The sequence below is a fragment of the Dermacentor albipictus genome, chromosome 5 (genome assembly GCF_038994185.2).
Source record: "Dermacentor albipictus isolate Rhodes 1998 colony chromosome 5, USDA_Dalb.pri_finalv2, whole genome shotgun sequence".
Lineage (NCBI taxonomy): Eukaryota > Metazoa > Arthropoda > Arachnida > Ixodida > Ixodidae > Dermacentor > Dermacentor albipictus.
The window spans coordinates 145809521-145836765 of record NC_091825.1 but is presented as its reverse complement, the minus strand read 5'-3'; the positions used below and the strand labels follow the sequence as shown (position 1 = coordinate 145836765).

General features: G+C 44.6%; 3 protein-coding genes across 6 annotated transcripts in view; 2 read left to right on the top strand and 1 right to left on the bottom strand.

Annotated features, from left to right (window-relative positions):
- The window catches only part of BRWD3 (bromodomain and WD repeat-containing protein), a 64110-nt gene extending 58778 nt beyond the window's left edge, over positions 1–5332 (top strand). For both annotated transcript variants that reach the window (XM_070539141.1, XM_065437587.2), the window contains exons 31-33: positions 524–636; positions 2638–2751; positions 3902–5332. In XM_070539141.1, coding sequence (XP_070395242.1) covers positions 524–636; positions 2638–2751; positions 3902–4668 — 994 coding nt within the window. In that variant the 3' untranslated portion in view covers positions 4669–5332. The remainder of the gene's footprint in view (positions 1–523; positions 637–2637; positions 2752–3901) is intronic.
- A 3-nt stretch (positions 5333–5335) lies between these two features.
- On the bottom strand, positions 5336–7513 carry LOC135906275 (transmembrane protein 267). Its single transcript, XM_065437589.1, has 2 exons — positions 6777–7513; positions 5336–5697 (listed from the first exon to the last, which is right to left on the bottom strand). Exons 1-2 carry the CDS (start codon positions 7038–7040, stop codon positions 5368–5370), a joined length of 594 nt encoding a protein of 197 aa, XP_065293661.1. The 5' UTR covers positions 7041–7513; the 3' UTR covers positions 5336–5367.
- Positions 7514–7648: 135 nt separating this feature from the next.
- On the top strand, positions 7649–25379 carry PRL-1 (PRL-1 phosphatase). Of its 3 annotated transcripts, none has more exons than XM_065437584.1 (6): positions 7653–7790; positions 11156–11468; positions 15745–15837; positions 18287–18417; positions 22762–22836; positions 23815–25379. In XM_065437584.1, exons 2-6 carry the CDS (start codon positions 11277–11279, stop codon positions 23921–23923), a joined length of 600 nt encoding a protein of 199 aa, XP_065293656.1. In that variant the 5' UTR covers positions 7653–7790; positions 11156–11276; the 3' UTR covers positions 23924–25379. The 3 variants fall into 3 exon arrangements, with proteins under 3 accessions (XP_065293658.1, XP_065293656.1, XP_065293657.1); XM_065437585.2 differs by lacking the exon at positions 7653–7790 and adding an exon at positions 7805–8200; XM_065437586.1 differs by lacking the exon at positions 22762–22836 and having other exon boundaries at positions 7649–7790.
- Positions 25380–27245: the final 1866 nt, after the last annotated feature.

Genomic DNA, 27245 nt, shown 5'->3' with positions numbered 1-27245 from the left:
GCTTAAGTGAATAGCTGTCAGCCTGCCTAAGGCCCACACTCCGTAAAATATTTAGAAAATTAATAGTGCAGGCCTTACACGAGTAAATACGGTAACTTCATAGCAGTGCCACACGGCACTCTTGTGTTTTGATGAACTATCGGAGGCAGCAGCCTACATGTGGATACTAGATAGATTACGGCCTTCGTTTTTAGCCATTGTTCAGTCACACTGACCAGACCTCGTATAGTGAGACCATAGAGTTTCACATCCTTTGCAGAAAGTTGGTTCTGTGGTACTGCTGTAGAGTCCAGCGCATGAACGTGGAATCCCACAGCCTTGAGAATCCAAGGAAATGCCAAAGAAATGGCATTACGTTTTTGCTTAATTTGTTGGCAAACACAAGGCAGAATGCTTTCATAGCCAATTCTGACATTCTTTCATGGCCCTGGGTGCTAGGTTGGCTTCCCCGAGCTGTCTAGCATGAATGTAAATGATGTTTCTTACTTTAAAGATTTCTTAGTATTTCCTGGCACTGTTTCAGACGACATCCAGCAGCAGTGCTTGATTTTTCAAGTGACTCGCAGCCATCATCTTCAAGAGCAAGTGGCCAGTCGTCACAAGCAGGCACATCGTCGTCCACCATGAGATCAGCCGGTAAACTTTTTATTCTTTTTGCCTAGCATTTCTTTTATAAGCTATGGGTTGCTCTTTCTTAAGTAATAGCAAGGTGCCACAAAAGCACAGTTCTTCTTTTCAGGCATCATTGCATGATTTGATTCTAAACAGTCGTGTTTGCTAGTGGCTTTGGCGTTGCGCTGCTAAGCATGAGGTCACAAGATCAAATCTCTGTTGCGGTGGCTTATTCCAATGGGGGCAAAATGCAAAAACACCCTTGTATTGTCCATAAGATGAACGCTAAAGTATATTCAAAGTCCCCTGTTACAGCGTGCCTCATGATCAAATCGTGGTTTTCGCATGTAAAGCCCTAGAATTTAATTGTTTTGATCCTACCCTTGTTTTGGTGGGTTTATGGTATCCAGTGAGAGGCTGATTTGCAGTAACAGATGTACGCTTAATTTTAAACCACTGAACACACCAGAAACATTTTCAGCTGTAAAGCTGCAGCTTAGAAATTTTTGCATCAGAAAATATAACTTCTACTTGCTGTGTGCTGCATTTTCTTGCGATAGTTTGCCTCTTCAGCTGTGAGAAACTTCCGTGCTGTCTTGACAAAAACATGCATTTGCTCTCTTGGCCTGATTGTCTTTGTTGTTGTTTTGTTTTGGTAATACAATGAAACCTTGCCATAACGAAATTGGTTAGTGGATATGACGAAGTTAATCACAGTCTCCCCTTGAATTTACTATAGAAACCGATACATCTAAAAGCTTGTTTTAATGATACAAAGGTTTCCTATAAATGGATATAACGAACCTTTTTATTTGATTTGTGATCAAGATTTTTTTATCATTTCACTCTGATAAAGCTGAAATGCGGCACTGTGCGACAGTGCTAGTAACTGGTCTGATGCAGCAGTTAAAAACTCTTGCGAGCTGTTCGATAGCTGGGTGGCAATGCGCCAAGGCTGCAACGTACAGCTGCTTCCTGAACCTATCAACATTTCATGAACATGCCGACAGAGTGCTGCAAGCTTTTGAGTTTGTGCAATGGACGTTGCTGAATGCCAGCAAGAAGAAACATTTTTTTCCTCTCGTTCAGAAACGTGCCCTCGCATGCAGTGACTAGTATCGTAGAAAATTGGAAGCTTGCAGCTTCTCTCACGAACCGCTGATCACAAACATGGTGGTGTTGCATCACAATGGTGACGCAGACTGATTAGTGTTTGCAGCTAAGTTAGAAAAAAAAATAGTAATAATCATCTCACAGACAAAGACAGCGCAGTAGAAAACAAACCTGTCCGGTCCATTGGCAGTGTACTGTGGGCTTTTGCATTGGCTTACCCAGCGGTAAGGTGAAGCTGATGCAGAGCACTGCGTGACATTGACCGTGAGGGTGGACAGTTGTTATAATGATGCAAGTTCGGCTCCCTCTCCAACTTCGTTATAACAGTGTTTCTTTTATAACAGGTTCGGAGAAGCAGTTTGAATATGTGTGTAGAAACTACTCTCATATAAGCCTGCTTCAAGATTTTCATGGCTTGCGGCAATGGTTTAGCAGTGATGGCATTCTACTGCTCAGACACAATTGTGGGTTTCGTTCCTGGTTTGGGCAAGGGCCAGCTGCCTTCTTTCACTGTTGCCTTACAATGTTTGAGCTCCGCTGTTACTCCAGCATTAATTAATTTAGGAGAATGCTCCATGGAGAGCGCCTGACAACTGACAGTGAGACTTTCAGAAGGGTAGGGACAGATTTTATAAAATCACATCTTTATGTATTCGAATGGGTAGGTAGCAGAAGGAATGCTGGAGCGACTGTTAGCATCCGCTTGTGTTCATTCTCCTACTTGCACATTGCTGAACCAGAAGACTATGCCAAAAGTAAGTTTGTTCGCAGAAAAAGTTTTTTGTGGTGGCAGATAGGGCATCGAGTGGTCAGTTGCCCTGTGTTACAAAGTGTTCTGTGAAATTCTTGTACTCATGCAATTTGTTATGTTTTTTTTCCCCCTGATTCTCTCTCTCTTGCCATATCTTTCAGTGCTTCAAGTGAAGTGTTACGCAGAGTCAGATTCCGACACTGATGATGAGGTTGACTCGAAGCAAATTGTGCAAACCACCGGTTTGGCTCGGTCTACTAGGTCAAGCGGGCATGGTGTGTACCCTTCTCGTCTGCTGCCTAATTTTCTTGTGCTCTTTCTTTGTTGCAAACACAGGGCTGTCTTCTATGCGTCATTAACATTTGTGAGTGTACCACATTGATGCACCACCACCATGGCATGCCATATTTACTTATGTAAGGCCCACACTTTTTTTTGTGGGTGCGAGCCTTACACAACGCAGGCCTATAGCTACTCACTGAAGCCTAGAACTGTTCTTGGGTTGCTATGCAAAATAATGTAACCACTGGTGGCCGACAATGAACTCGTTTACAGTTGCCAAGCAATTTTTCGCACACGGACAATGGCACCGATGTGTCCAAATAATTAGCCAGTCTGTGGAATAAATTAACTGTGGTGGTGAGATCAATTGTGTTGATTTTTCAAGTGCCAGCACAGCAAGATGTTTGTTTTTGGACTTTTCTCGGTGTTGTGCATTAAACTTCAATTGAAATTTCATGATGGCAGGTGCCGCAGGTGCGTTTCGCACATTCCCATTGTGCAGCCTTATGTGCATTGCGAGTTGTCATGAAGTTCACATACTGTGCATACAGCCGTAACTCTGCAACATTGTCAGTTTAGGCTGTGCTTTATAAAATCAGCCTGAAGCTTTATTGGCTTTATGAAGAGATGCAAACCTTTGCTGTTCTGCCAGTAAATGCACACGCGAACTTGGTAAAATTTAAGGGTGGTTAGTTGCCTGGTGATCGCATTTGGATCCGTGGTCATCGATCTAGCCTGTGCGCGTGATCTCACACCCAGTTGCCTATGTGGTCTATTGTGCGAACATTTTAAGCATGAACTTCCCACAACGATGTGCCACCTGTCGCACCCGTTGGCAAGGCCTAACCAGCGATGCCACTTTGCCGGGAGTAAGCAATCAAAGTTCCAGTCTGGTAGGTTTGGTGCCGAATGTGGGATACAGTGAGGATAATGCGTCATCATCAGTAGGACAACTAGTGCCATTTAGTAGTGGCTTGCGGAAATCAACCAGCACTTGCGTATGCACGTGACGCTTAGTGATATATTCTTTTCAAAATTTTCTCACTTTGAAGTGGCGGTGCAGGTCTTACACGAAGGCGAGCCTTACAAGAATATATACGGGATATCCCAGCTTGTCTTAGAGGACTGTCTTATTTCCTGCAGGTGACCGAATGGTGAATGGGAAGAAGACATCCCCTGCACTCACAGGGAAACTGCACAGCAGCTCCTCAAGTGAAAACTTGTCCAAGGCGAGCCGTAAGCGAAAGGCCTCCCGCTACATTTCTTCATCGGACGGGGATGACAGCCATGGAGACGCTGAAGGGGAAGAAGCCAGCATTGAATGCAGCCAGGAATCCACCGAAGACGAGGATGAGAACAGCGAAGAACAGCACGAGGATGACGACGACAATGACTACAATCATGACGACTCTCCTCCAAGAAGGCGTCGGTCATCGCGCAGGGCTGCTCGCACCAACGTGATTGGCAGTGATGACAGCAGCAACTCGCCTTGCTGCAGCAGAGGGAGCAGTTCATCCAGAAATGTGTCGGAGCATAGGAAAAAACGGGAGAACAGCAGCGGCGAGTCCGAGATGACAACGGGTAGCTCAGAGAAGTCATCTTCCTTCATGACGGACCATGACTACGGACAACCGCGACGGTCTTCACGCAAGCCCCGCAAGACAACTAGTTTTTCACCAGAGACAACTGTCAGGTCTTCTGCAACCACGAATAGCAAAACTCGTGTGCAAACAAGAAATCGTGGTCAGCAGAAAGTTCGGTACCGGGAAGAGGAAGATTCCGAGTGGACAGGCGACTCAGATGAGGAGGACGGGCTCGACTCAAGGGCGCGCGAGGTGCTTTCTGTCAGCAGCCGGGGCCGGTTACGAAAACTTTCTAAGCATGCAGCGCGTGCCATGGTGGCCCAGTGAAAGCATGGCTCCATATATATTCTGTCAGTGGAGTCTATGTTTATTGACTACTTTGAGAGCTCAGAATACCACCGTCATCTTAGCATTGTTCTGCAGCCAAATGATGTTCTCATGTGTAAATTTTTGCACCCTTTGCGAAGGTTTTTTCTTTCGTTCTTATTTATTGAAGTCATTTGTGAAGGCTGTTGAGAGGATATTTTTGCTTGTAGCATGATATTGCGGAGACTGGGGGTCTTATGATAAACATTCCAGTTTTTCAGCAGGCATGCCAGTTTGAGAATTCACCAGACATCACAGTGCTTTTTGTTGAAATGTTATTTTCTGTGAGTGCTCTTTGCCCATTGTAAGCATTTATCATGTTGATGTAGATATTTAGTGATGCAATAGGCTGTACATATAATTGTGTATCTAAGGACACCCTTGTCTTGTGTAGACTGCAGTGGTGAAGGCTCTTCCATATTGGACTGTAATGAGCCCCATCAAATGCAGTCGTGAATGATGTACTTATTTTCGCCTGCAGCTTTCCGGAGCTGTTTGAGACAGGTTTAACTGAATCATGTAAGATTGTGATTTAATTGCAGTTAGCCAGTGTTTGCTTATCTGCTCACTGCCAGCACATGAAGAAGTTTGGTGATGAGAGATTACAGGCATCCTGAGGACGCAACAGTGGTTTTGTGGCTTTTATTTGAATGGAACACGTTACACAATTCTCACTAGAGGTATGTCAGCAGTGGTTCTCTGTTGAGGGATGTGCTTCATGGCCGCCATTGCAATTAACACCGTGCATGCAAGTCCAAGGTAGTAGATGTACAACTTCAGAGGGCTCGTACTGCCAAAGGGCCACAGCCACAAGCCCCTCCGTATAGAGTCTCTCAGGTGATGCGATGCCACTGCCGCTAAAGCGATCAGCGCCACTTTGTAGACCTGTGCCAGTCCCAATAGCTTTCCCAAAAGTGCAATAACTGACAAGCTTGCAAGCACAACTGAGCTACAGTGTAGAAACGGTCTTGTCTTCAGGCCTGTGGCATTCTGAAAAAGATGAATACATCAATTCTTATAGGCTCTGGCACTGCAAGCAGCAGGTGCTAGACATTGACTACTAATTGCGTGCAGAATAGAGTGCACTTTAGCAAGGAGATTGACCGAGTTTTCGTATTCACCACAGTTTGTGAAAAACTAAGAATGCAGAGGCAAATGCCTCGCTTTCCAAGTTGAGAAATTTTTACAGATGCGAATTACATACTAATTTCCCAGACATTGTAGCAGTAGCAAACATGCAATATCGGAGCACCTGTTTTGAAGAATGACAGCACAGACTGCAAGTATGGTGCTGTTTTGTGGGTGAAGTTTGTGCTAAATTGTTAGGGCTGTCACTGAGTGTATTTAAAATTTGATTTCAAGGAGCACTGCTACCGCACATTAAAAAAAAAAAAGTCCTTATGAATGTAACCCCACACCGTGCAGGAAGTGCAGTAAGACTCTCTAATGATAGTCATCTTGACTCCACTTGCTGAAGTCGGCATGCCAGTCACTGAAGGCCAGACAATTTGAGCAAGGTTTCTAGTCACTAGCATGCTGACTTCACATTTTCCTTTTTTTTTTCTCGTTTGGTTATGCCTTATTCTTTCAGGAAGGCACCACTAAAGTGGCATTTGTGAGAAAAGAGGGAAGTATCGCCTTAAGAAGGTTTTGCTTAACAAAACGCTGCAGTTTTCAGCGTTGCTGAGACGTGAATACATAGTGGCTAAACATTCAAATATGTGGTGCAGGAAATGTTTGGGATCAGTTGCTCAATCGCACCGCTAATAATAAAGGTAGGAAGAGCATCATAGAAGTGGCATTCTAAATGTGGTAGCAGTTAAGGCTCCGTTTCTTTATAGATTGGAGAGCTACTTTTATACGCCAATACCACAGTACCACGCGCCAGTAGTGTATGCGTCAGTACTGAGGAGTTTCCAAACTAAACAGTTTTGGTGCCCTGTGCTCCGGCTCTTGTTAAATAACTGCGTCTACGTAACCAAGCATGACCATTAACGACATGCGTAGCAGAGAAATTGCTTACTCTACATTATAGGTGCATCGCTACGGAACGAAAAATGCTCCGTTACCTCTATATTCAGAGATCTTGCGGCCAGAAAGTGATCAACATCGATGGCACAGCCAAAAAAGCCGCAGAGCAGGCTGTCTTGCATGCTCGCCTTTTGCAGCGGCCGACCCGAAACCATTATCCAGCATAGCAATGCGATCAAACCGTGCGTCACGTTGTCAGCTAGCGCGCGAAGCCAAGGAAGCCTACTCAGATCCGTGATGCAATCTCCTGCGGTCGAGACGGCAATCGTCAGTGCAGCTCCCAGCAAGTAGAAAGTCACCATTACGAAGTTTCGCTGAAACGTGTACGCGCAGTGTAAACATGGGGGCTGACTGCCTGTTACGCTGGCCCAAAGCACGAGTGATCTGGCACGCGCCCTTGCATATTTTGCGAGATCAGTATAGAGGTTCGCGAATTTTGCAAACGCAGAACGAGGAAGTAAATGAAGTGGGCGGAAAACTTGGTTATGTCACTAATGTGCAAACGCGCGCACGAACGAAAGTGCCTGGACTCGGAAGCAGCAGCCAGCAGCGGTGACGCTGGCGACGCATTGACATGTTGACATCGCTAATTACGTGGTAACCTGTACTTCCAAGCATCAACAAAATTTGTATGTGTACATGAAGTTACTCGTTGCTATAAAATACAAATAATTGCACACCGTGCATTTACGTTTTCTTTCTCTTTTTTTAAGCGCCAAACGAGGGCATTGGCGAAACGCAGTTTTGGTTTCGTTGTTTCGGAGCATACAGTTCTTTCAGAGTAAACGCTTAACTTCTTTATAGCCTCTCTCACCCCGGTTATCGATAGTGATTTACCAGCCTTTACCTGTATCCGTTTTTTTTTTCAAAATAAAATTATAAATTTTACAATATCATCTCGAATGCATTTTTCAGCGCATCTTCTTTCGGCTTGTGCTCTAGCCGTGTGTCAACCGCTGGCGACAACCATGTGCTTCGTCTTGATATTTTGATGTGTAGCGTGTGCTGGAAATATCCGACACATTCTGGCTTCAATGAAAAGCGACGCAGCAGTAAGTATAACTTGTTGAATCAGTTGAAGTTCGCGCAACTTGTACATGTGAATGTAACCAGCACAGCTAACCAAGGTCTGGTGGGTGCCTAGGCAGCGCGTCACCGTTTCGTCATTGAGAGCTAGGCCTAGTGAACGATGCGCCTGAAATAATGTATTTTTGGCACTTGCCGACAAACGGTTGACGATTGTGTGATTTGATGCGCATCTCTTGAAGAAGCCGCCAGGCCTATGTGCGTATCGTCTTGTTTACGAGTCGCGAATGTGCGGCGCAGTGCGCAGCAACCAGTAGTGGATTCATTTGGTGGCATTTCTCGTGCCGCCGCCTGAAGTTTGTGGCTTTGCCTTTTGACAACGCTGTTGGTCGTCCACCGTTATGTGCACCGAACAAGAGCCCGAATTACGTCGCAGGTACGCGCAGTTTCGACTTTACTGTTCCAGAATTTCGCAACGTCATTTCCAAGCTCGTCATAGCGGGCGTTTTCTGTAGTTCCGACAAAGTTTCAGCTCGTGGCCTGATACCTTCTGCTACTTTCCTGCATAAAAGGAGACAGCCGGCTACGCCTTAAACTAGATGGGCTGTGTTTCTGGTGCATCGGTAGCTGTAAACCATAACTCATGTTCCTTACACGCTATTCGGGAGCTGAACAAGTTTGCTGTACGCCTCCTGTGCATTCCTTGTCAGTGTCGCTTTGTGTGACAGCCAGAGAGCCTCAGCGTTTTATCAGTCACGAACCCCACTTCTCACGAAAATGCCCACTGTTATGTTTTTGACCCTTGCCTGTTTCATATTTCATTTTATTATCTTCGTTTCAAGTACGCAGAACCTCCCACTGAGTCTTTGTATATTTGTATCGGTCACTTCGCAGAAAAGTCCCGCGTCAGTTTATTATGCGCGTGCTGATAAAAAAAAAAAAATTGACCGTTTCGATTCTTATCGCGTAATCTTTCCCCCCTCCGATGTCCTGTTTTCGACTTGTCCTGAACAAGCCGGAGCCTGTCGTCAGTATCTGCCCTCCCAAGATCGCATTCGCAGTACCAGCTTGTCCCAAATTTCAGTGGCATGACAGCTGTGATTGCAATTTAAGCCCCCAGGCGTACGGAGGCTCTTTCTGTTCATGCGTGATCAACTGGAAAAAGAAAGCGAACTTTTCTGCATTGCCGGGTAATGGAGGCAGACGAGTGTGTGCTCGGCATTCTTGGCCGCAGAAAGTAACGCGCATTTCTATTTTTCGCTGCTGCTGCTTCACGAGTAGCCAAAAGTTGGCAATGCTCCAGGACAGAAGTCGGCAACAGTTGACTACTTCGATTAATGTGTTAAATTTGTACACTAGTGGTGATATTAATGGTAGAGTGTTTGAGGGTGTATGGTACGGTAACCTTGAGTCGCTTTGTCGTTTGTTTTGCTGGTATTATATTTAAATATGAAAGATGTTAAAAGAAGCCCAAATGCTGCCACTGGCACAGTCTGGCCCAAACTTTCAAAGCAACCTCTGAAACAGCATGCTGGAGGATTGAAATGTGGGAAGCTTGTACACATTGGGTTTTGTCCATGCTTTGGAGAGGCTTCTTGTGTGATGCTATAATAATATTTACATAAACATTTAGAGTTCCTTTTGTTCCGGTAGTCGCACGGTAATGGGGCGTAAACGTTATGTCATTATGTGAAAAGTACAGGCGGAAATTTCTTATTTTCTTTAGCACTGTTTTGTTGCCCATAAGCCTAACTTCCAATGGTGCCATGTTTGTGTGGAATCTTGGAGCATACTTTAAAAATATTGTGGGTGAAATGTGTCTAAGTGATGGTGAAAATTGGTCACAGTGTGCACTAGCAGCCAGAATTTGCCATTTCCTTTGTTCGCTTGCTGTTTCCCATTACCTCTAATCATAGCGTGTGCTTTTGAGACAAATTTTTCAAAAATGACATCGGTATCATTCTTACTTCTTAAACATTTGGAATGATTTCTGAACACATATTTGTCGTGAAATGTTCTTCATAGGCAGTTTTAGTTTCTTGGCCAGTGACTCGCACATTCGTATTGATGTAGCCTCTTGATCGATGCAAGTGCAGAGGTAGCGGCAAATCCAGTTTCAGTTTGCGGTGTATGAAAAACAGTAAAGCCTTGCAGTGCATTTTCATTAAACTGCAGCGTGTACACTTTCACCTGTACTGGGTTTCCTTGCAGCAACTTATACATGTTGCGGCAGTTCAGTGGCTACAGCATTGCATTGCTGAGCACAAGGTCGAGGGTTCGATTCACGATCTTGTTTCGATAGGGGCGAAATGCAAAAATGCTCTTGTACCGTGCTTTAGATGTACATTAAAGAGCCACAGGTGGTCTAAATTAATCTGGAGCTCTCCACCATGCCGTCCCATGTAGCCAACTTTGTAGTTTTGGGACAATCAACTCTGCAATTTCTTTACAGCAAATTTCAGTTTTGCTAAGAAGCTACGCACTTCAGTAATTCGCTAGTTTAGGTATATTTTGAAAAATGAGTCCACTCAAACGAAAAGTAATAAAGTACCTGTCCAGTGTTGGACAATTCTAAATTCGGGTTGCTTCTTTTCTTAGAAAAGACAATTGAAGTTTGATATCTCTGCTTTCTTTGTGCTTTGAAATCATGTAGTGTTAACAGTGCTCATATATTAGATGGAATGCTACATTTCTATTTAGACCCAGCAATTTTTCCTTGTTCCTGCACTGAACAAAAGTTTTGTCGGGGGCGTGTTTGAATGCAAAAATTTTGCTGTAGTTGCACTGAGTGGGGTTCCGACTTGCACATTTTCAGGAATCATTTCAACAATGAAACTGACTACTCGCAAATGTATATCGATGAGTATTATATGACCTGTCAATTCTAATTTCTGTTTTTATAGCGTTAATGGTTCCCTTCTAACTTGGGTGACTTCGTACAGATACCTAGGCCTTCACATCACTAATGATCTTTCCTAGAAATTGCATGTTAAACACATTAGCAACGCCAATAACATGCTTGGCTTTCCTTGCTGCAACTTTCCCTAAGCACCAGTATCCATGAAACTGCTTCTGTACAAAACCCTAGTCCGACTCAAAGTTGAATAGCCTCTTCTCTCTGGGATCCCCAAACTAAATCTCTAATCACATCTCTTGAATCGCTTCAGAATTGTTCTGCACGCTTTGTTCTAATTATTCATTCCAATCTAGTGCTTCGCAAGTCAAAAGAACTTTGGACCTTACTGACCTCTCTGCACAGTGCTGCCTATTCTGACTGCATATTTCACAAAATTTATTACTTCAGTGAAAATGTTTCAACAAACTCTTCGTGTAAATGGAGTGTGTGGGTGCTGGTCCGAATGTCGAGAGCTGGGAGTTGGTCTCCTTTCAGGCGACAGCAGGCGTACAGGGCAGCAGCAGCGGCAGCCGTGCTTGGATGGAGGTAGTGCTTGGCTCGAGCGGCGAGTACTGCCTGGCACAGCACAAATAAGGGGACTGGCGGCCCTCTGCCTATGTGCTGTGTGCCCTATGGGGTAAGCGGTCTGGCTGACTGTGCAGTGCTGCGCCGCTGTGCCATGTCCGCACCAGCCATGAGGCACAAGGCGGCAGCCATGCGGCCGGGACCTTCCGAGATCGACTTCAAGAACATGCGCTTTCTCATCACGGACCGCCCCACTGACGCCACCGTGCCAGCCTTCCTGGAGGTTGGTCTATCGGCCACTTGGTTCATTCTGCTCAGTCAAATGGGCAGCGCTGTGCTTGGATCAAAACTAAAATCTTCAGCATGATTTAACCTAATCACATGGCATTCAGTCACTCAGACTGCACTCTCTTTACACCATTGCCATCTCGCTCAGCTAGGTTCATACTATTTGAATCTATCCAAGTAACTGCTTTGAGAAGAATTTCATGCCATTTGTTTCATGGGTTGAAGCACGCAACAGTGTGTCGGTTAAAGGCTCACATGGAACTAAATTCAAGAACACAGTGAGGCATGCACAAGTTAGCCATATGTCACACGAGACGGGTGATATATCATAGATTGTGGTCAGACAAACATAGCATCAGATGTGCTGATTGGGCAGAAGTGCTGTGGGTGCGTGGAGCGGCTACAAAAATAGGCAGATACCTCTAGATGTCGCTGCCATAACCGTCTCTGCTGAACTGAACTACTCCCAAAGTGGACAGGAACCATCGGCACTCCACTGTTTGCATGTGGTCTATGAGTGGGTAACTGGTGCACACAGCATGACATGGCTGATGTCCAGCTTAGTGCAGCCACCATGCAGTGGAGAGGGACATGAAAGCATTGCTAGTTGCTGCTGTACACAGGAACGTGCATATTCCAATACAGTAAAAGCCTTGTTAATTCAACGCTCGTTAATTTGGGAAGTCGTATAATTTGTACTCTTTGGTTCCGACAAACGCTTGCATTCTTTCATTTGTTAAACTCGTTAATTTGTTTGTATTTGGCTGTGCACCAGGTATTTCGGACGACCCTCAATATGTGCTGACTGCCCCAAATGTGTGATGAAAAAGAGCAAAAAGGGCGGTAGCATTCAACAAAAACTAACCAGTGGATTCTGCGTCACAATATTCATCAGTGGGCACCATATGGGAATGACAGGAATGCCAAAACGCTTTGCTTATTTATGTTGTTTACTGTCGCATATGACCTGTGTGCCCTTGTGCCTTCAGAACTTCAGGGTCGCTTTCCCAGATCATGTCAATAGTGACCACAGATTCACCTGCAGTGGTTGTGGCGAGCATTATTTCCGTACTTACTCTGTGCAAGGTGCCCATGTTACAAACATGGCAGAAGCTGCCAAGGATAGAGCACAATTCTAGTGCAGACGCACCCTGGTGACAAACCCCCCAGCTGTGTTGCAATGAACTGGCGATCTGTTGCTGACCAGCTAACTGCCGGGAAAACCTGGATGTGCATGTAGTAGCAAAAACAATGTCTACTCGGATAAAGACCCGCTCTTGCACTGCGAGCGCTAATCATTCACAAGATGACGAGAACTGCAGCTTTCCTGCAAAATAAAAACTGCAGTTGTCGATTTATTTAGTGAATAAGGGACGTTCGTGTAGTAAACATTTGTTTATTGTTATAACTTGACATTTGGTTAATTCATACATTTTTTTTCTGGTCCCATAAAATCTGAATTAACAAGGTTTTATTGTACTATGCAAGCCTCAAAAGAGAGGCGCCTTTATTCTAGCCAGCCTGTGGTGTGAAAGGAACCAGGCTGCTCACATTCTTCTGCTAAAGTTCACACAAAAAACTATTCTGGGAAATGACTGCATGCAAGGGCAAGCCTTCTGCACACGAACCATTTCGTTTACTGCCTGCATGGTTATTTACCTGGCGGTAATGGTTACTTGGTGGCAGCAGAGCTCTGCCACTGAGTACATCGCATGATCAAATCTCAACAGTTCAAATTTTGATGTTACAAAAACGGCCCAAGTCTGGACCATTCAGTATAGCATCCATGCACTGCCACTTTGGGACCTTAAACCTCATAATCATCATCAGCCTGTTTTACGTGCACTGCAGGATGAAGGCCTCTCCCTGCAATCACCAATTACCCCTGTCCTGCACCAGCCGATTCCAACTAGCGCCCGCAAATTTCCTAATTTCACCACTCCACCTAGTCTTCTGCCATCCTGTACTGCACTTCCCATCTCTTGGTACCCATTCTGTAACCCTAATGGTCCAACAGTTATATAACCTGCGCATTACATGACCTGCCCAGCGCCATTTTTTTCTCTTAATGTCTATTAGAATATCACCTATACCCGATTGCAGCCTGATCCTAACCGCTCTGTTTCTGTCTCTCAAATTTATGCATAGCATTCTTCGTTCCATCACTCTTTATGCGGTCCTTAACTTGTTTTCAAGCTTCGTCAGTCTCCAAGTTTCTGCCCCATATGTCAGCACTGGTAAAATGCACTGATTGTACACCTTCCTTTTCAATGGTAATGGTAAGTTTCCAGTCAGGAGCTGACAATGTCTGCCGTATGCGATCCAATGCATTTTTATTCTTCTATGAATTTCCATCTCATGATCAGGGTTCCCTGGGATTAATTGACCTAGGTAAACATACTCCTTCATAGACTCTTGTTAGATACGGAACCTTTTCCTGAGCCTCCTTCGAGTTCACCTGACCATATTTAATCGCGTCACACCTAATTAAGGAACGCAGAAGCACATCTACCACGTTACCGAGGCGCGGCACGTCCAATCAAGTTGGCGTCCCCCACCTCGTGCGCCGCAGGGGGAGCTATTGCCCACTGCTTGACTGTTTCCGAAAGTGTAGCGGGAGTCTGGCACGGTTCCAGGTAACGTATGTACAGAGCAAAGCTGCTTTGCAGCACTGAAAGTTCTCTCAAAGACAACCCATCTCCCCCCATCAATGATAACGGTATGCTCCCATTCAGGAGCTCACGATGTCTGCCACATGCGATCCAACCCATTTTCATTCTTCTGTGAATTTCTTTTTCATGGTGCAGGTTCCCTGTGATTAATTGACCTAGGTAAACATACTCCTTCAGACTCTAGAGGCTGACTGGCGATCTTGAACACTTGTTCCGTTGCCCGGCTATTCATCATTATCTGTGTTTTCTGCGTATTAACCTTCAACCCGACTCTTACACTCTGTCTTAAGGTCCTCAATCATTTGTTGCAACTCCTGTGCATTGTTTCTGAATAGAACAATGTCATCGGCAAACCAAAGGTACCACTTTATTTTTCTGTTTCGTCTGAACCTCTGCACTATGCAGACTTTGGTTGCATAAAAACAATGTAATAAACAAGATGTATACCATGCTTTGTAGTGCGGGGTACTGTCTCATGTAGTCAAAGTTGTTGTTTTGATGTCTCGCATAGGCTCTCTGGGATTGTCACTTCTGCCAATTCTATGCGATATACAGGCTACACTTAGCTGTTAAAGGTTGTTCCGAGTCAAGTTGGAGGGCAATGAAGCTGCAGGAATCATAGGACACCTCTCATAGCTGACATTTACCTTCTAAGTACATATTCGGTGTGCCCACGCTGTAGTGTGTTGTCGTGCACATAATTGTTGTGCCAGATGTGTATAGAATGACAAATGTGACATGTTTGAAAAAACAATTTTGACTGGTGCAACATTTTATTGAGACAATTGTTATCCATCCTTGCAACTATATTTTGTCGACAAATTAGTTTTGATGCCACTGTGAGCTTCAAGTGATGTTTGCTACAGCAATTTGAAGCTTTTTGACAGCAGTCAGCTTTGGCAGCATAACACTGGATAACGGTCTGCATAAGTCTCCCAGCAAACATGCAGCACTCGTACCTTTTAGCGTCCCTGCACAAGGACTGTTTCACGTCTTGCTAATTAGGCATTGCACTGCATGCAAATCGCATGGAATTATCGGCACCGCACTGCGCTGGGTACCACATTTCAAGGAAGTGTTACTGGTTTTCAGTGAATGTTACATAGGCACACAAGCCAATACAATGTCCGATCTGCTGCCGTGCTTTCTGCCAAAGTGTCTAAATCCTGCTTGGTTATTGCCTGCCTTTTATCGTGCAGTCATGTGAAGGAGGCATCTTTTTTTTTTTTCTGCCTTTCAAGAAAGAAAAAAAATAAGCATGACTGAAACGCATTTTAGGCAGCAACACATTCTTCTGTTGGTGGTAGCACAAGTAAGAAGACACAAATTTGTATTTACTGGTTTGTACATGCCACCATTCAGTGTATTATGTTGTGTTCTTGCCAGGTGCATATTAACAAAGTTATCACTACCAAAGGTTGCATTAGCATTGTTTTCAACTCTGATTGCTTAATTCACTCCCCACAACAGAAACTGGTTGTTGTCGTCCCAGTCAGCCAATATGGTGATGGATTAACATAACGTTTTACTAGTTGTTGGACTCTCCATTTGTGTATTCCCTTCTTTTATACTTGCACCTTTCTGTGTGTTTAATTGTAGGAATTCAAGAAAAGGAATGTCAAGGATGTTGTCAGGGTATGCGAAGCCACTTATCAGAAGGATTTGCTTGAGAAGGAAGGCATTAACGTGTGGGTAAGTTGTATTGGTATTTATTTCCTCGGAGCTCTCTTATTGAGACATTACATTCACTTTAGCTGTCTGTTTATAAAGTCTTCAAAGCACAATTCTCTTAACAAAATCTCATGAATTCACATTAAAGGGGCCCTTAACCATATACTTATTAAATTAACAAGCATGGTGTAACGTGCACATAAGTATAAATGAGCACGTCTCACTCAATGACCACAAAAACTTTTTATCAGAATGCTGGAGTGAGAAAGTGCAGTAGCAGGAGCGAGCGAATCGACCGTTGTCTGGCCTCTCGCTTCAACATGGAACTAAGTGACAAGAACACAGTGCGGTGCGCCTAGACACGTAGACTTTCGCCATTGTGTACCGGGTGGCCATATTGAAATGCCAATGGCGACATGGTAACACATATTTAGGGTCGTACTTGATTCTAAAACGTGTGCAATTTTTGAACTCATTTTATCAGGAAAAAAGTGCACATTAGGTTCAAGTAATTAAAATATGGTAATCCGTGGGTGGCACCCGCTGTTGTGGACATCTCGGCCAAGTTTTGCAGCCATGCACGATGCGTGGAGCTCACAAGCAGAGCGCAAAGTCATCTTTCTCTCAGGCGCGTTCTTGTCAACAGAAGCCTGCCCTTCACTCTTTTCTGGACGCTTTATTTTGTAATATAGCAGATTCCCATGTGCGGCTGCTATTGGCCAATAGCTGATGTCGATCAAGAAAAGTGTTTGGACCAGTGTGCGTCTTCTTACTATTCCTGTGTATATTTATTGACAAAGTTAAATAAACAAGTTGAAGTGAAAATCTGCTTTCGAATTTTGATAATTGCTTACTTCCAGGAGATGCCAACTATCGTCTGTTCCTGCTCGGCCGCCCGCATAGGAATTAAACTTCGACCTCCCTGCTTAGCGGTGTCATTGCTCTCACTGATTTTGATTAGTTTTGAATGTTCAACAAGCCTCAAGCCACATGAAACTTGAGGAGGGAGCACGCTTGCCAGCACGTGCTCCCTCCTGGCCGCTATTGTTTAAATGCCTTGGCAGACTTATTGATAGAACTTCAAAATTCACCAGTTGGAAGTGGCTACTATCAGTCAGTCAAGCTTTTGAAGGACAAAGCCAGTCCACACCACATGGCTCAGTCTGGCTGGAGCATATGAGCGCGGGCGTGCACTCAAGCCCTGTTATGCGCAAAATAAACGCTGTGCATACACGCTACAGTTGTGTATAGCTGCAGTGAATCCATTGGCTAACCACACTGCAGCTCGCAGAGGACAACTGCATTTGGTTTACATTTGGTGCGTTGTAGGTGCCAAAATCGGTAATGGTGCCTACGTTAACATCCAAAATCAAACTTGAACTGCACGCCATGGTTCAGTAGGCAAAGCGTTTTGGGCACGCCCTGCTCCACTGTAGCCTTTGCAGTGCAAGGCATTGAAATAGGAGTGGAAGCATCACAAAGGGCATGTTTGATTGCTAATAAACCCACTTCTGCTGAATGCATTTAAGTACTTTTTGCTGCAAATTATTTCTGAAATAGCTTATTTTACCTTCAAATACATTTGTCCACTTCGATAAGAAGTGGTTCCAGGGTCCCTTTAAAAAGAATTGGAGAAATGAACTGTCAAGTGTGCTAAGCTTGAGAAGGCTTTCTTGAGACTTGTACAACAGTGTGCGTTGGATATGACCTGGAATGAATGACGAGAAATGTAACTAGTAAAGGTAATGTTGAAGTTTGTGAATTTGCACTACAGCCATTGGCAAAGGTATGCAGTTTATTTATTTGCCCTCAAGTGCAAACCTTTACAGCAACCCATGCAATGTAGAATTTCATGGAGAAACTTATTTAAATGCTCAAATAACCTGTCAGTGTGGAATGAGATAGTAATTGTACAAACGTAATGATCTAGTATAAGAGCGTGATTTTAGGGCTCTAAAAAGGAACATGCAAGGGAAGAGCGTGCGCGCGCACGCACGCACACACACACACACACAGAGAGAGAGAGACAGACAGACAGACAGAGCGCCATCTTGCCCAAGAAGTTATAAGAGCCTTATGGGTGTGCCCAAGCTCTCTCTCTCTCTCTTTTGTAGCACATAAAAATGAACAAATGTCAGCCAGGTGGCCACAGAAGGCACATTGCTCTGGAGCTACTAGTTATTGAATCCCAGAGTACAATTTCTAGCTTGTTTGCCAATGTTTACTGCAGCGTTGTTCAACTTCACAAGTTTGGTCTGCTGATGCCACTATGCTAAATGCAGCCATCATAATTCAAGTTTGATTCTCCACATTTGTTTTAGCGGTCACATCTCTTGGGTTAACAATTTGTCAGAACAGCCTCAACCGTGGGATGGTTGCCACATTCCTTGTTCTTCCTGAAGTTTCACGAGTCTCATACACTTGATTATTGAAAAACCTGTTGAGAGACATTGCTGTGTTTGTCTTGCAGGACTGGCAGTTTGATGATGGGTCCCCACCCCCAGCGCGTATTGTGGAGGAGTGGTTCCAGTTGCTCAGGAAACGCTTCAAGGAGGACCCAGACTGCTGCATAGCTGTACACTGCGTTGCCGGCCTGGGCAGGTGAGCACATGAGACAATACACCGTCTTTACTTGCATATACGAACCATCATGCTCGCATAATGACCACAGCCTTGAAATTGGCTTCTAGATCTCTCTCTTTCTCTCTCTCGTTTTCTTCTCCTGCTTAATGATCACGCCCCGAAATTGCCACCGGGACGGTAGTCTGCTTGTTCTCGCTGATGATAATTGAGCTTGAAGGCCAAGTGCCATCAATTGAGCACTATGTAAATGACTCATCAAGACTCGCCAAACCAACTGCACACACCATAGCAACCAAAGCGGCCCTAAAACAAACTGGTAAACAGCTGGCGAGCCACCAATATAGGCTTAAAAGGACCCCTCACCAGGTTTGACCATTTTGAGCTGACCAAGCGCGGAGCATACATTGCATGATAACGATCGTGTCTGCAAAGTATTACATCACTACGCATCGCAGAAAGATCCGAAATTTCAAACCGAACTCCGGTTTTCCTTCTCCTCATGGCTACCGCGCTTCAAGCCGGAGAACGACGTGCTTGCATCCCTGCACCTGCGTACTGGAGTCCGCAGTGTGACGTTGCTCGTGGTGGCACGTGACTTCGAGAATTATTCAAAACACCATTTGTTATTTGTGTGATCTGTTGCTTGAATTGACGAATTGAAGTTTCGAGAAGTGATAAAACACAAATGCAATGTCTGCGTGTTTTTTGTTTTACTTCGCACTGACGCAAGGGACATCTTCCGCTTCGTCTGCTTGTTCTCACGGTCATGCAGTCACATGCACATGTACCGAAACTATGCCATTTTGTCAGCAGAAGTGCGTAGCAGCAAAAAAAAAAGGCAAGGACAAAAATTAGGCGAGGCCTGTGACGTATGTGTCACACGATCCTCGAGGATCACCACTCTACGTGGGGACCTATGAGGCTGCACAGTCGGGTGATGTAGCCGGTTCCTTGGCAACTATGAATCCCGGCCAGAACCCACTATGCCAGCTTGTCTTAGCCTGCTGCTCCGCTGGCTCGGCTGCCGCTGTTGCTCACATGTTCAGTGATCCTCAGCGGTGCGGTAATGCATTCAGAACAGCCATTGTTTTTCGTATTGTAAGAAATGTGTTTCAGATGGGTAAATGTTACACATTCGTATCTACTGATATTCGTACCAGCCCTAATAGTATCACCAGGTTTTTACTGTATACAGTCGAACCTCTTTAATTCAATCGCATAATTCGAACTAACGGATAATTGGAACTGGCCCATTGGTCCCGGGAAAGTAACATATATCGTATTTACTCGGTTCTAACGCGCCCTCGATCATAACGCGCACCTGTCTTTCGTGACCAAATTAAAAGGAAAAAAAAAAGCCATTTACAGTATCGCATGCCTCCTGCTTTAATAGAGAAATACAACTTTTTCTCATTTGAAAGAACGAAGCTTTACTGCCAATGCGGTAAAGGTGCAATAAATAAAAAAAGTGTTTCGCCCAGAAGTCGAAGCATTGATTGCGATAGCAAATTAGTAAACAGCTAAACAAATTAAGGAGCGCAGTTTTATGAGCCGTATAAATTTGTAAACATTTGCGTATTAACTAAATTAACGAGCATGGTGTCACGCACACACTAGTAAACATGAACACAACTCACTTGATATCCGCAGAAAGTCGCTGTGAAAACGCAGGAGTGAGAAAGTGCCGCAGCAGCAGCAAGCGCATTGCCCTCCGTACTGCCTCTTGCTTCAACGCCATTCAATCAACGCATGCCACAACATTGACTGTGTCTCCTGTGTGCGGTCCTTGTTTTGTCCTTGTTAACTTGTGCTTCTTCTGTCTTGTGGCCGATTCGCCATGCGGTGGTTTGCTAGTTATACGCTGCCATTAAGTTAAAGGCTATTGAGCTTGCGCTTGAGCATGGTAACTGCGCTGCCTGCAGGCACTTCAGTGTCGACAACATCCATTTCTGATACTGGAGAAGTCGGCACGAGAAGCTTGAGGCAACCAACAACACATGCCTAGCTTTCCGTGGACCAAAGACTGGCAAGTTTCCACAAGTTGAGGAGGTCGTCCTTGAATATGTAAGGGACCTCAGCAAAGAAAGGTGCGCCATATCGCTCGAAATAGTCCAAATGCAGGCACACTCGATTGCGAGGAAGCAGGGCATCATGTTGAGACTTCCGTGTGAGCTCTAGATAGCTGACGCACTTCGAGTGACGGAATGGACTGTCATTGAGACAGTGGACATCATTGTGCCAGCAGCTTCCATCTGCCTATGAAGATGGAGTAATAGACTTCCATTACTCCATCTCTGCAATACTGCAACGCTGGCAGCTGAGCAGATTTCTGCACCCTCGAAGGGAGCCGGATATTTGGAAGTGCCAGTAACACATACGGACAGCTGCAGCAACAGTACACAAAATTGGCTTCACAGATTGACCCCGTTCCTTAATATGCTAGTCATTATTTTTGCATACCAACTACTGCACACATCTTCAGTCCACACAATTCACTCCAGCATGATGGAGCACAGTGCGTTAACGAAAACTCTGTTGCATTTCCTACAGCTGATTGCACAGAAGCAAGGTGGAAGCAGTAATGGTTTCGTGCCGTCTAGTTTCTATAGAACAACTCCTCCGCGAAAAGGGTCAGTAAAGATGTTTTGGAGATGAAGACCGGGAGTGCTACCGCTTCCCACACTCCTCGTGGTGGACAGCTCTCATGGCCACCTTGTGGATAGCCTTGGCACAAAGCTGAAGGAGATATGCACCAACCTCCTCACATCACTGCTACAGCTTCTCGACATGTCCTTGAATAAGCTGTTCAAGGACAAAGTTCAAAGGCTGCATCCAGAGTGGATGGCTGTGGGCCAGCATGATCTGATGCTGGGCGTTACTTTGCTCCTGGAAGCGTGGAGCAGAATCTCCGGCAAGGTGGTCGTGGAGTTTCAAGAAGACTGGGATGTCGCACTCGCTGATCGCGACTGAAGATTGCTTTGTATGAGACAATATAATGATGCCCCTAGTGATGAAAATGCAGCCTCAATGAGCAAGCTCACAACAACGGCAGTGTAGACTCCAACTCAGAGTAAAGTCGGTGGTTGAATAGGAGAGATACATAAAAGGGCTAGGTGCAGTTCATGTAGTGCATACAGGCCGTGTGCGTTTTTGACAAAAGTAAGCCGTGTCCAATTTGATTTTTTGGTTATGCTCACGTTAGCCATCATTAGAACTCCAACCTGTTTAAATTCTCAGCACTCTTTGTTGTTTTTTTTTCTGGAAATGTTATCCTGCACAATAATTGCACCCCCAAGTTAGCGACAGATTTTTAAAAAAAAGTGATCATTATGCGAGTAAATACGGTGTTATCTAAAAGGGGCAGCACAGCTGACCTTTGTGTGACTAGTGTTGGGTTGTGGTCCTTCATTTGATTTTTTGTCGGTATGGGCCTTCGTCTGTGAAGAATAACTGTGCACACAGTGTGTAACAAGCGGTGTTTAACCTTGCAAAGCCCTAATATTTCCTGCACCAAAGAACATTTTTAACAATTTTTTTTGCCTTTATTTCTTACAGTGGAAAGTAATTTTGGACAAAGATTTTGGTCTTTATGAGCTGCCCAAAACTGAAACTTGACTTCAGTGTGTCTGAAACTATGGGTTTTGTGTGAAGTTCCTGCGCATAAATCAATATCTTGAGATATGAAACAGCATATGAAAAATGATACATTGAACGATGTGGGGTAAGAAATACCTAGGTGTATGCACATAAAACTGCCTAATTTTGTGTATTGACCTATGCATACATGCTGGATCATGACATGAGTGAATTAAGAAAATAGTGTGATGCTTGAGCAGTGAAGGACTGCAGCCTACATGGTGTTAGGGCATGGTAGGTGGATCTCAGGAGACTTGCCACGGACGTCTGGAGTCAAGACACTAGGCAGAAATGATAAGCAAAACTGAACCTTGTTTACGTGATGAGAGACATAGGAGGGTAAGAAAAGGGGGGCCATTCAATCTATACACTTCTATACCCCCTAATGTAACTAGCAGTTCCTTATATGGGCAAGTTGCAATATTCTTGGAAATATTTTCTTCTGTAGCACATTATCATGTTGGTGTATATACGGCTTGCCCACATGTGAAATGCCTGAGGTGGGGTTCAAAAATTGATTTACGGTGTGCCTGTCTGCATGGTACCCTAGGACGCTTCTCTAAAATCTTGCTTACCTCGTACTTTAAATTCATTTTGTGTATGTGAACAGTAACTTTCAATATCCAGGCGTCATTCAGTGCAACGACGTGTGCCACGTTTCAGAGGTCATGCTATGTAATATTGAATTTCTTTCTTAACTGTTGCTTGTTTTTTTTTTACTTGCAGGGCACCTGTATTGGTTGCATTAGCACTTATTGAATTAGGTATGACTTACGAGGATGCTGTGGAGCTCATAAGGCAGTGAGTACCACTCTCTTAAGTTAGGTCCACACAGGCGGGAAGAACATGCATAGGGAGTGCACGCACAGCAGACCACTCTGCAGCACTGACCTACGTTTTGCGAGGTGCAGTAGTCGCACCATACCTGACTTTCCGAGTTCCATTGAGACTTCTCGTGAAAGTGAGCACTCGTGTCTCAATGGCTTTAAAAATTGTCTTCTTGCGGTTCGTGTTATCTACATGGCTCGCTTTTCATTGTCTGTTTTGTGGCTACACTAAAGCGTCTTGAACCCATTGGTCAGTTGTCACTCATGGCATCCTGCCTTGCTGCTAGGGTTTTTCCTGTTGTGTGGACATACCATTATAGTCGTCCCCCACAGTGGCCTAGCATTGTTGGTGCTAATGAAAAGCCCTGCTTTTGCAGTGTTGCAAGTTTAGCCTTGTCTAAAAATGTTCTGGTTGTGTGCAGTAAAGAGTTTACAGAAATGACCCTGCAGTTATAGGGCATGAAAACAGTGATTCCATGCTTCATTTGTTTCAGTGCACCTGTATAACACTACATAAGCTAAAATGCTTCACAACCATATAGTTTCTTTGCTGTAACGTTGCATGTTTAATACCAATAGAAATGTTGTTGCCAGTGTTACAGAAGAATTCTTCCTACTGCTTTGCTTCTAGCGCGAATTGGCTTCAGGTATTTCATTTTCAACAGCTCTATATTTTGGTGTCTGACAGTAACGATTCTTGCTGAAAGAACAAAAACTGATAAAAGGCTGGGAGGGTTATTGTATTTGTCCTGTACAGTGGACTCCTGACTTTGTACTTAGGAGATTTTATTGGATGTATGAACCAATTGGCCTAAGGTAACAGTTGAGTGCTCTAGTACCTATGGCAGAGTCAGAAAGAAATCGGTCTAAATTTAAACTCCATCACACGTTGCATGGTTGTCATTGTCAAATGTGTGATGCTGCCCTCGCTCATCTCATCTTTCTCTTTCAGGAAGCGACGGGGAGCCATCAATGCCAAGCAGCTCTCCTATTTGGAGAAGTACCGTCCCAAGTCGCGGCTGAGGCTGCGCAATGGGCACCGGCAGTGCACCATACAGTGAAGGCTTCCCTCTCTTCCTGATCTACCTTTATTTTATTTTTTCTGTGTTTGCGACCGCCTGACCTCTAGATCCTGGCAGTTTATTCCAGCGCTTTCCTTCCGACTCTGGGCACTTGGCTTCTTGATGCGGCGGCACCCTAGTGTTCAAACCCCCTCTGGAAGTTGGAGGGGCAGCAAGCGACTTTGCCCTGTCGCTGCACATTCAGCCAGTGTTTCTCAGAGCGCTCCTTGGTTGACTTCTTGGATGGCATTGCTTCTTTTACCCCTCCCACCACTGTTCCATCTCCTTCTGATAGCTCAGTTCTTAATCTTGTGGCAGCAAATTTTTGTCCATTTGTGAGTGGCCAGGTGACAGGAACCAGGGAGTGTCTTCTGCAGAAGCGTTAGGTGAGGTGGTCAATGCGGTGGTGCATGCGTTCGGACTGTTTTGCAAAGTAGTGGCGGTCGTTTAGAGTCTTTCGTTTGTGCACCTCTCCGCTGATCTTCCCATATCCTCGTTGTGTTATGTAAAAAAAAACTCCTCTCTCTTCCCCATCTCACCCTGAACATGTCAAAGTTTAGAGCCAGTGTGCCCAGAGCTTTTACCAGAGTTTTTGTCGCTCGTCATCAATTTATCTGCACCTTTGTTCATTTTTTTCTTCCTCATCGTTGCATGGTTTCTATTGCATTAGAGAGGAATCCTTTCAGAGCTGTGCCTGGAGCTGATCTTGGGATCCCTTTTTTCTTCCTCTTCCTAGTCTTTTTAATTTAGGCGAGTTTCTTTGCAATATGCTTTCTCCTGGCGGCTGCAAAGACATGAGCAATGAGTTTACATATATACACCCCTTTTACTCCACAATGCACGAGCCCAAGTTGAAGGAACAAAGGAGGTGTATTTAGCCAGCCGTCGTTCTCTTATCCTTGTTTTCTCGAAGCAAAACTCTGGCATAGTGGTGTTGCAAGTGGCAGGTGAGCATAACGATTTGGCCTGACTATCAACAAAAAGTGTTTTAGCTCCAAGAATCATAGTCCGCTATTCAAATTGGCGTTCTTGAGCACCTTTTGTTCACATTTAATGCTCGTGGAAAATGCCTTTTTTTTTAATGATGCGCCATTCGTTATTTATTCTGTCAAGAAACGTTGCTCGGAAGCTCTACCACGTGACACAGAAAATGCCGTTGATGTTGCTCCTCATCGTTATTTTGCCATTCTCTGTGACTTCGTCGTGTTTAGTTAGCTCAATGCAAGTTTCACGTTTCCTCCTTTTTAATTCGTGCCGACGTGACTACTCAGGTGTGCTGGCTAGTCGTGCGTGTAGGGAGGCCTGCCTGCCATCGGAGATGTGAATGTGTTAATGTAGCAGCGAAACGTCATGTAAAATATGTTGTTTACATATCCATTTGGATTGTGCCCTTGTGAAAAGAAATAACACTAACTCACAGTGTTTCAACAGCGATTATAAAGATCTTTTCTGATAACTGTGTCTCAGTACTCGTTACTTTAGACTTCCCAGTAAGGTACATACGTTGCCACAACCTGCCATACGATCTGAGGTGAGTTTGTGGTGGACTGCATTGAGAACATAGAAACAAACCACCATTTCTCTTGCTTTTGTTTTTACAAGTGTATAGCTTGCTATTTAAAAGGCGCAGCGCGACTGAGATCGATACAATGAAACTCAAAACTGCATCACAAGCATTGACTAAGCGTTATTAGTCGGCGCTTGTGATGTGGTCTTGTTTGTCCCCGTCTCAGTCACGCTGTACTTTTTGAATAGCTATGAACCAACTTGCCCAAAACAGTTTTACTGCAGTATAACCTGCAGCTGTGTTTTCTGGGTATTCAGCCCTTCATTATTAGCTTAGATGTAGCCATGCCATTTGTTATTACTGCAGTAAGCCAATCGGCAAGTATGATGTAGAAAAGATGATGGAAAGCAAAGTGGTATCGCTACAAAATGTGGCCACTGCAAGCGTGAAGCTTTCTTACCCAGCAAGTGGCAATAGCAGTTGCCAAAGGGCAAATTGTTGAATGCTAGTGATATTGGCAAATCATGTCACGGGTATGATGTCAACAACTTCAGATTTGTTCGAAATTTCATGTCGCCATTGGGGCAGAGCAGGCGTAGCACATATGAAAGTTCGTGTTCATGTCGCCAAGGGGAGAATCTGGTTCGAAGTTAGAGGAACCTTTACTCACTGGCGAGTAACATAAGGCTTGCATATTTGGCAAGTGGGACTTGCGAGTGGCGGCAGAAAAGTTGCTGCTAAATACGCATAATTCTCAATTTCTGTTATAGCAAATCCTTCAACTTGCGTACACTGGTGAATTGGGAAGAAACTAACTCAAATATTTGCATTGACAGGTAAGGCCTGATGGCTATCTTCAAAGTGAACGTTAGCGTGTCGTAACCACATTTAGAAGTTGCATTTTGTGCAAACAGGCCATGTTGTGTAAAGTAGTAGTAGACTAGTAGTAATAGTAGTCTTGCCTGCTGTGGTTTTTCGGTGCGGTCGATTGCCGTGCTAGGCCACCCATGGTTCAGACCGGTCACCAGATTCTCCGGTAGGGGCTCGCAAATGCGAAAATCGCAGCTGTTGCACTCGGCATGTGTGAAACGGAAATGGGAAGTTCTGAATTGCGGAAATCTTATCTGCCAAAAACTCGGTATAAAATGATGTGAACCAGGTTGCAGTTTTGGTGGAGGCAGTGGGTGTCTGGTAGGTGTATGCAAATATGGACGCAAATGCATGTAGCCGTTGTGTCAATGCAAGCTCAGTGTAATCTCAGCCGTAGTTAGTCCTGTGCGGTCACGAATAAGCAGGCAGTGTGTGGGAAGAATTTCGGCCTTGATAGTGCGTACATGTGCCGCGAGATGAAAAATAAAAAATACGCGGGTGTGTCGGCTGAAAGACTCGAAGGCGAAAGCCTTAATTCACGCTAATGCGCCTTAATCTAATCGCTAAGCACTGATAAATTAACTTTGCTAATCATTCATTATCATCATCAGCCTGTTTTCTGTCCGCTGCAGGACTAAGGGGACTAAGGTCTCAACCTGCGATCTCCAATTACCCCTGTCCTGCACCAACCATCACCCGCAAATTTCCTAATTTCATCGCTCCACCTAGTCTTCTGCCGTCCTCGACTGCGTTTCCCTTCTTTTGGTACCCATTCTGTAACACTAATGGTCCAACAGTTGTATAACCAGCGCATTATACGACCTGCCCAGCTCCATTTCTTTCTCTTGATGTCAATTAGAATTGCCCTCTGATCCAAACTGCTATCTATCTCTTAATGTTACGCCTAGCAGTCCTCGTTCCATCGCTCTTTGCGTGGTCCTTAAC

Coding starts and splice junctions, on each gene's coding strand:
- LOC135906275 (XM_065437589.1), bottom strand. CDS start 7,040: ATGGTGACTTTCTACTTGCTGGGAGCTGCACTGACGATTGCCGTCTCG. Junction 5,698..6,776: donor CAAGATCTCTGAATATAGAG/GTAACGGAGCAT, acceptor CATCTTTTTCAG/AATGCCACAGGCCTGAAGAC.
- PRL-1 (XM_065437584.1), top strand. CDS start 11,277: ATGTGCTGTGTGCCCTATGGGGTAAGCGGTCTGGCTGACTGTGCAGTG. Junction 11,469..15,744: donor CCGTGCCAGCCTTCCTGGAG/GTTGGTCTATCG, acceptor GTTTAATTGTAG/GAATTCAAGAAAAGGAATGT. Junction 15,838..18,286: donor AGGAAGGCATTAACGTGTGG/GTAAGTTGTATT, acceptor TTTGTCTTGCAG/GACTGGCAGTTTGATGATGG.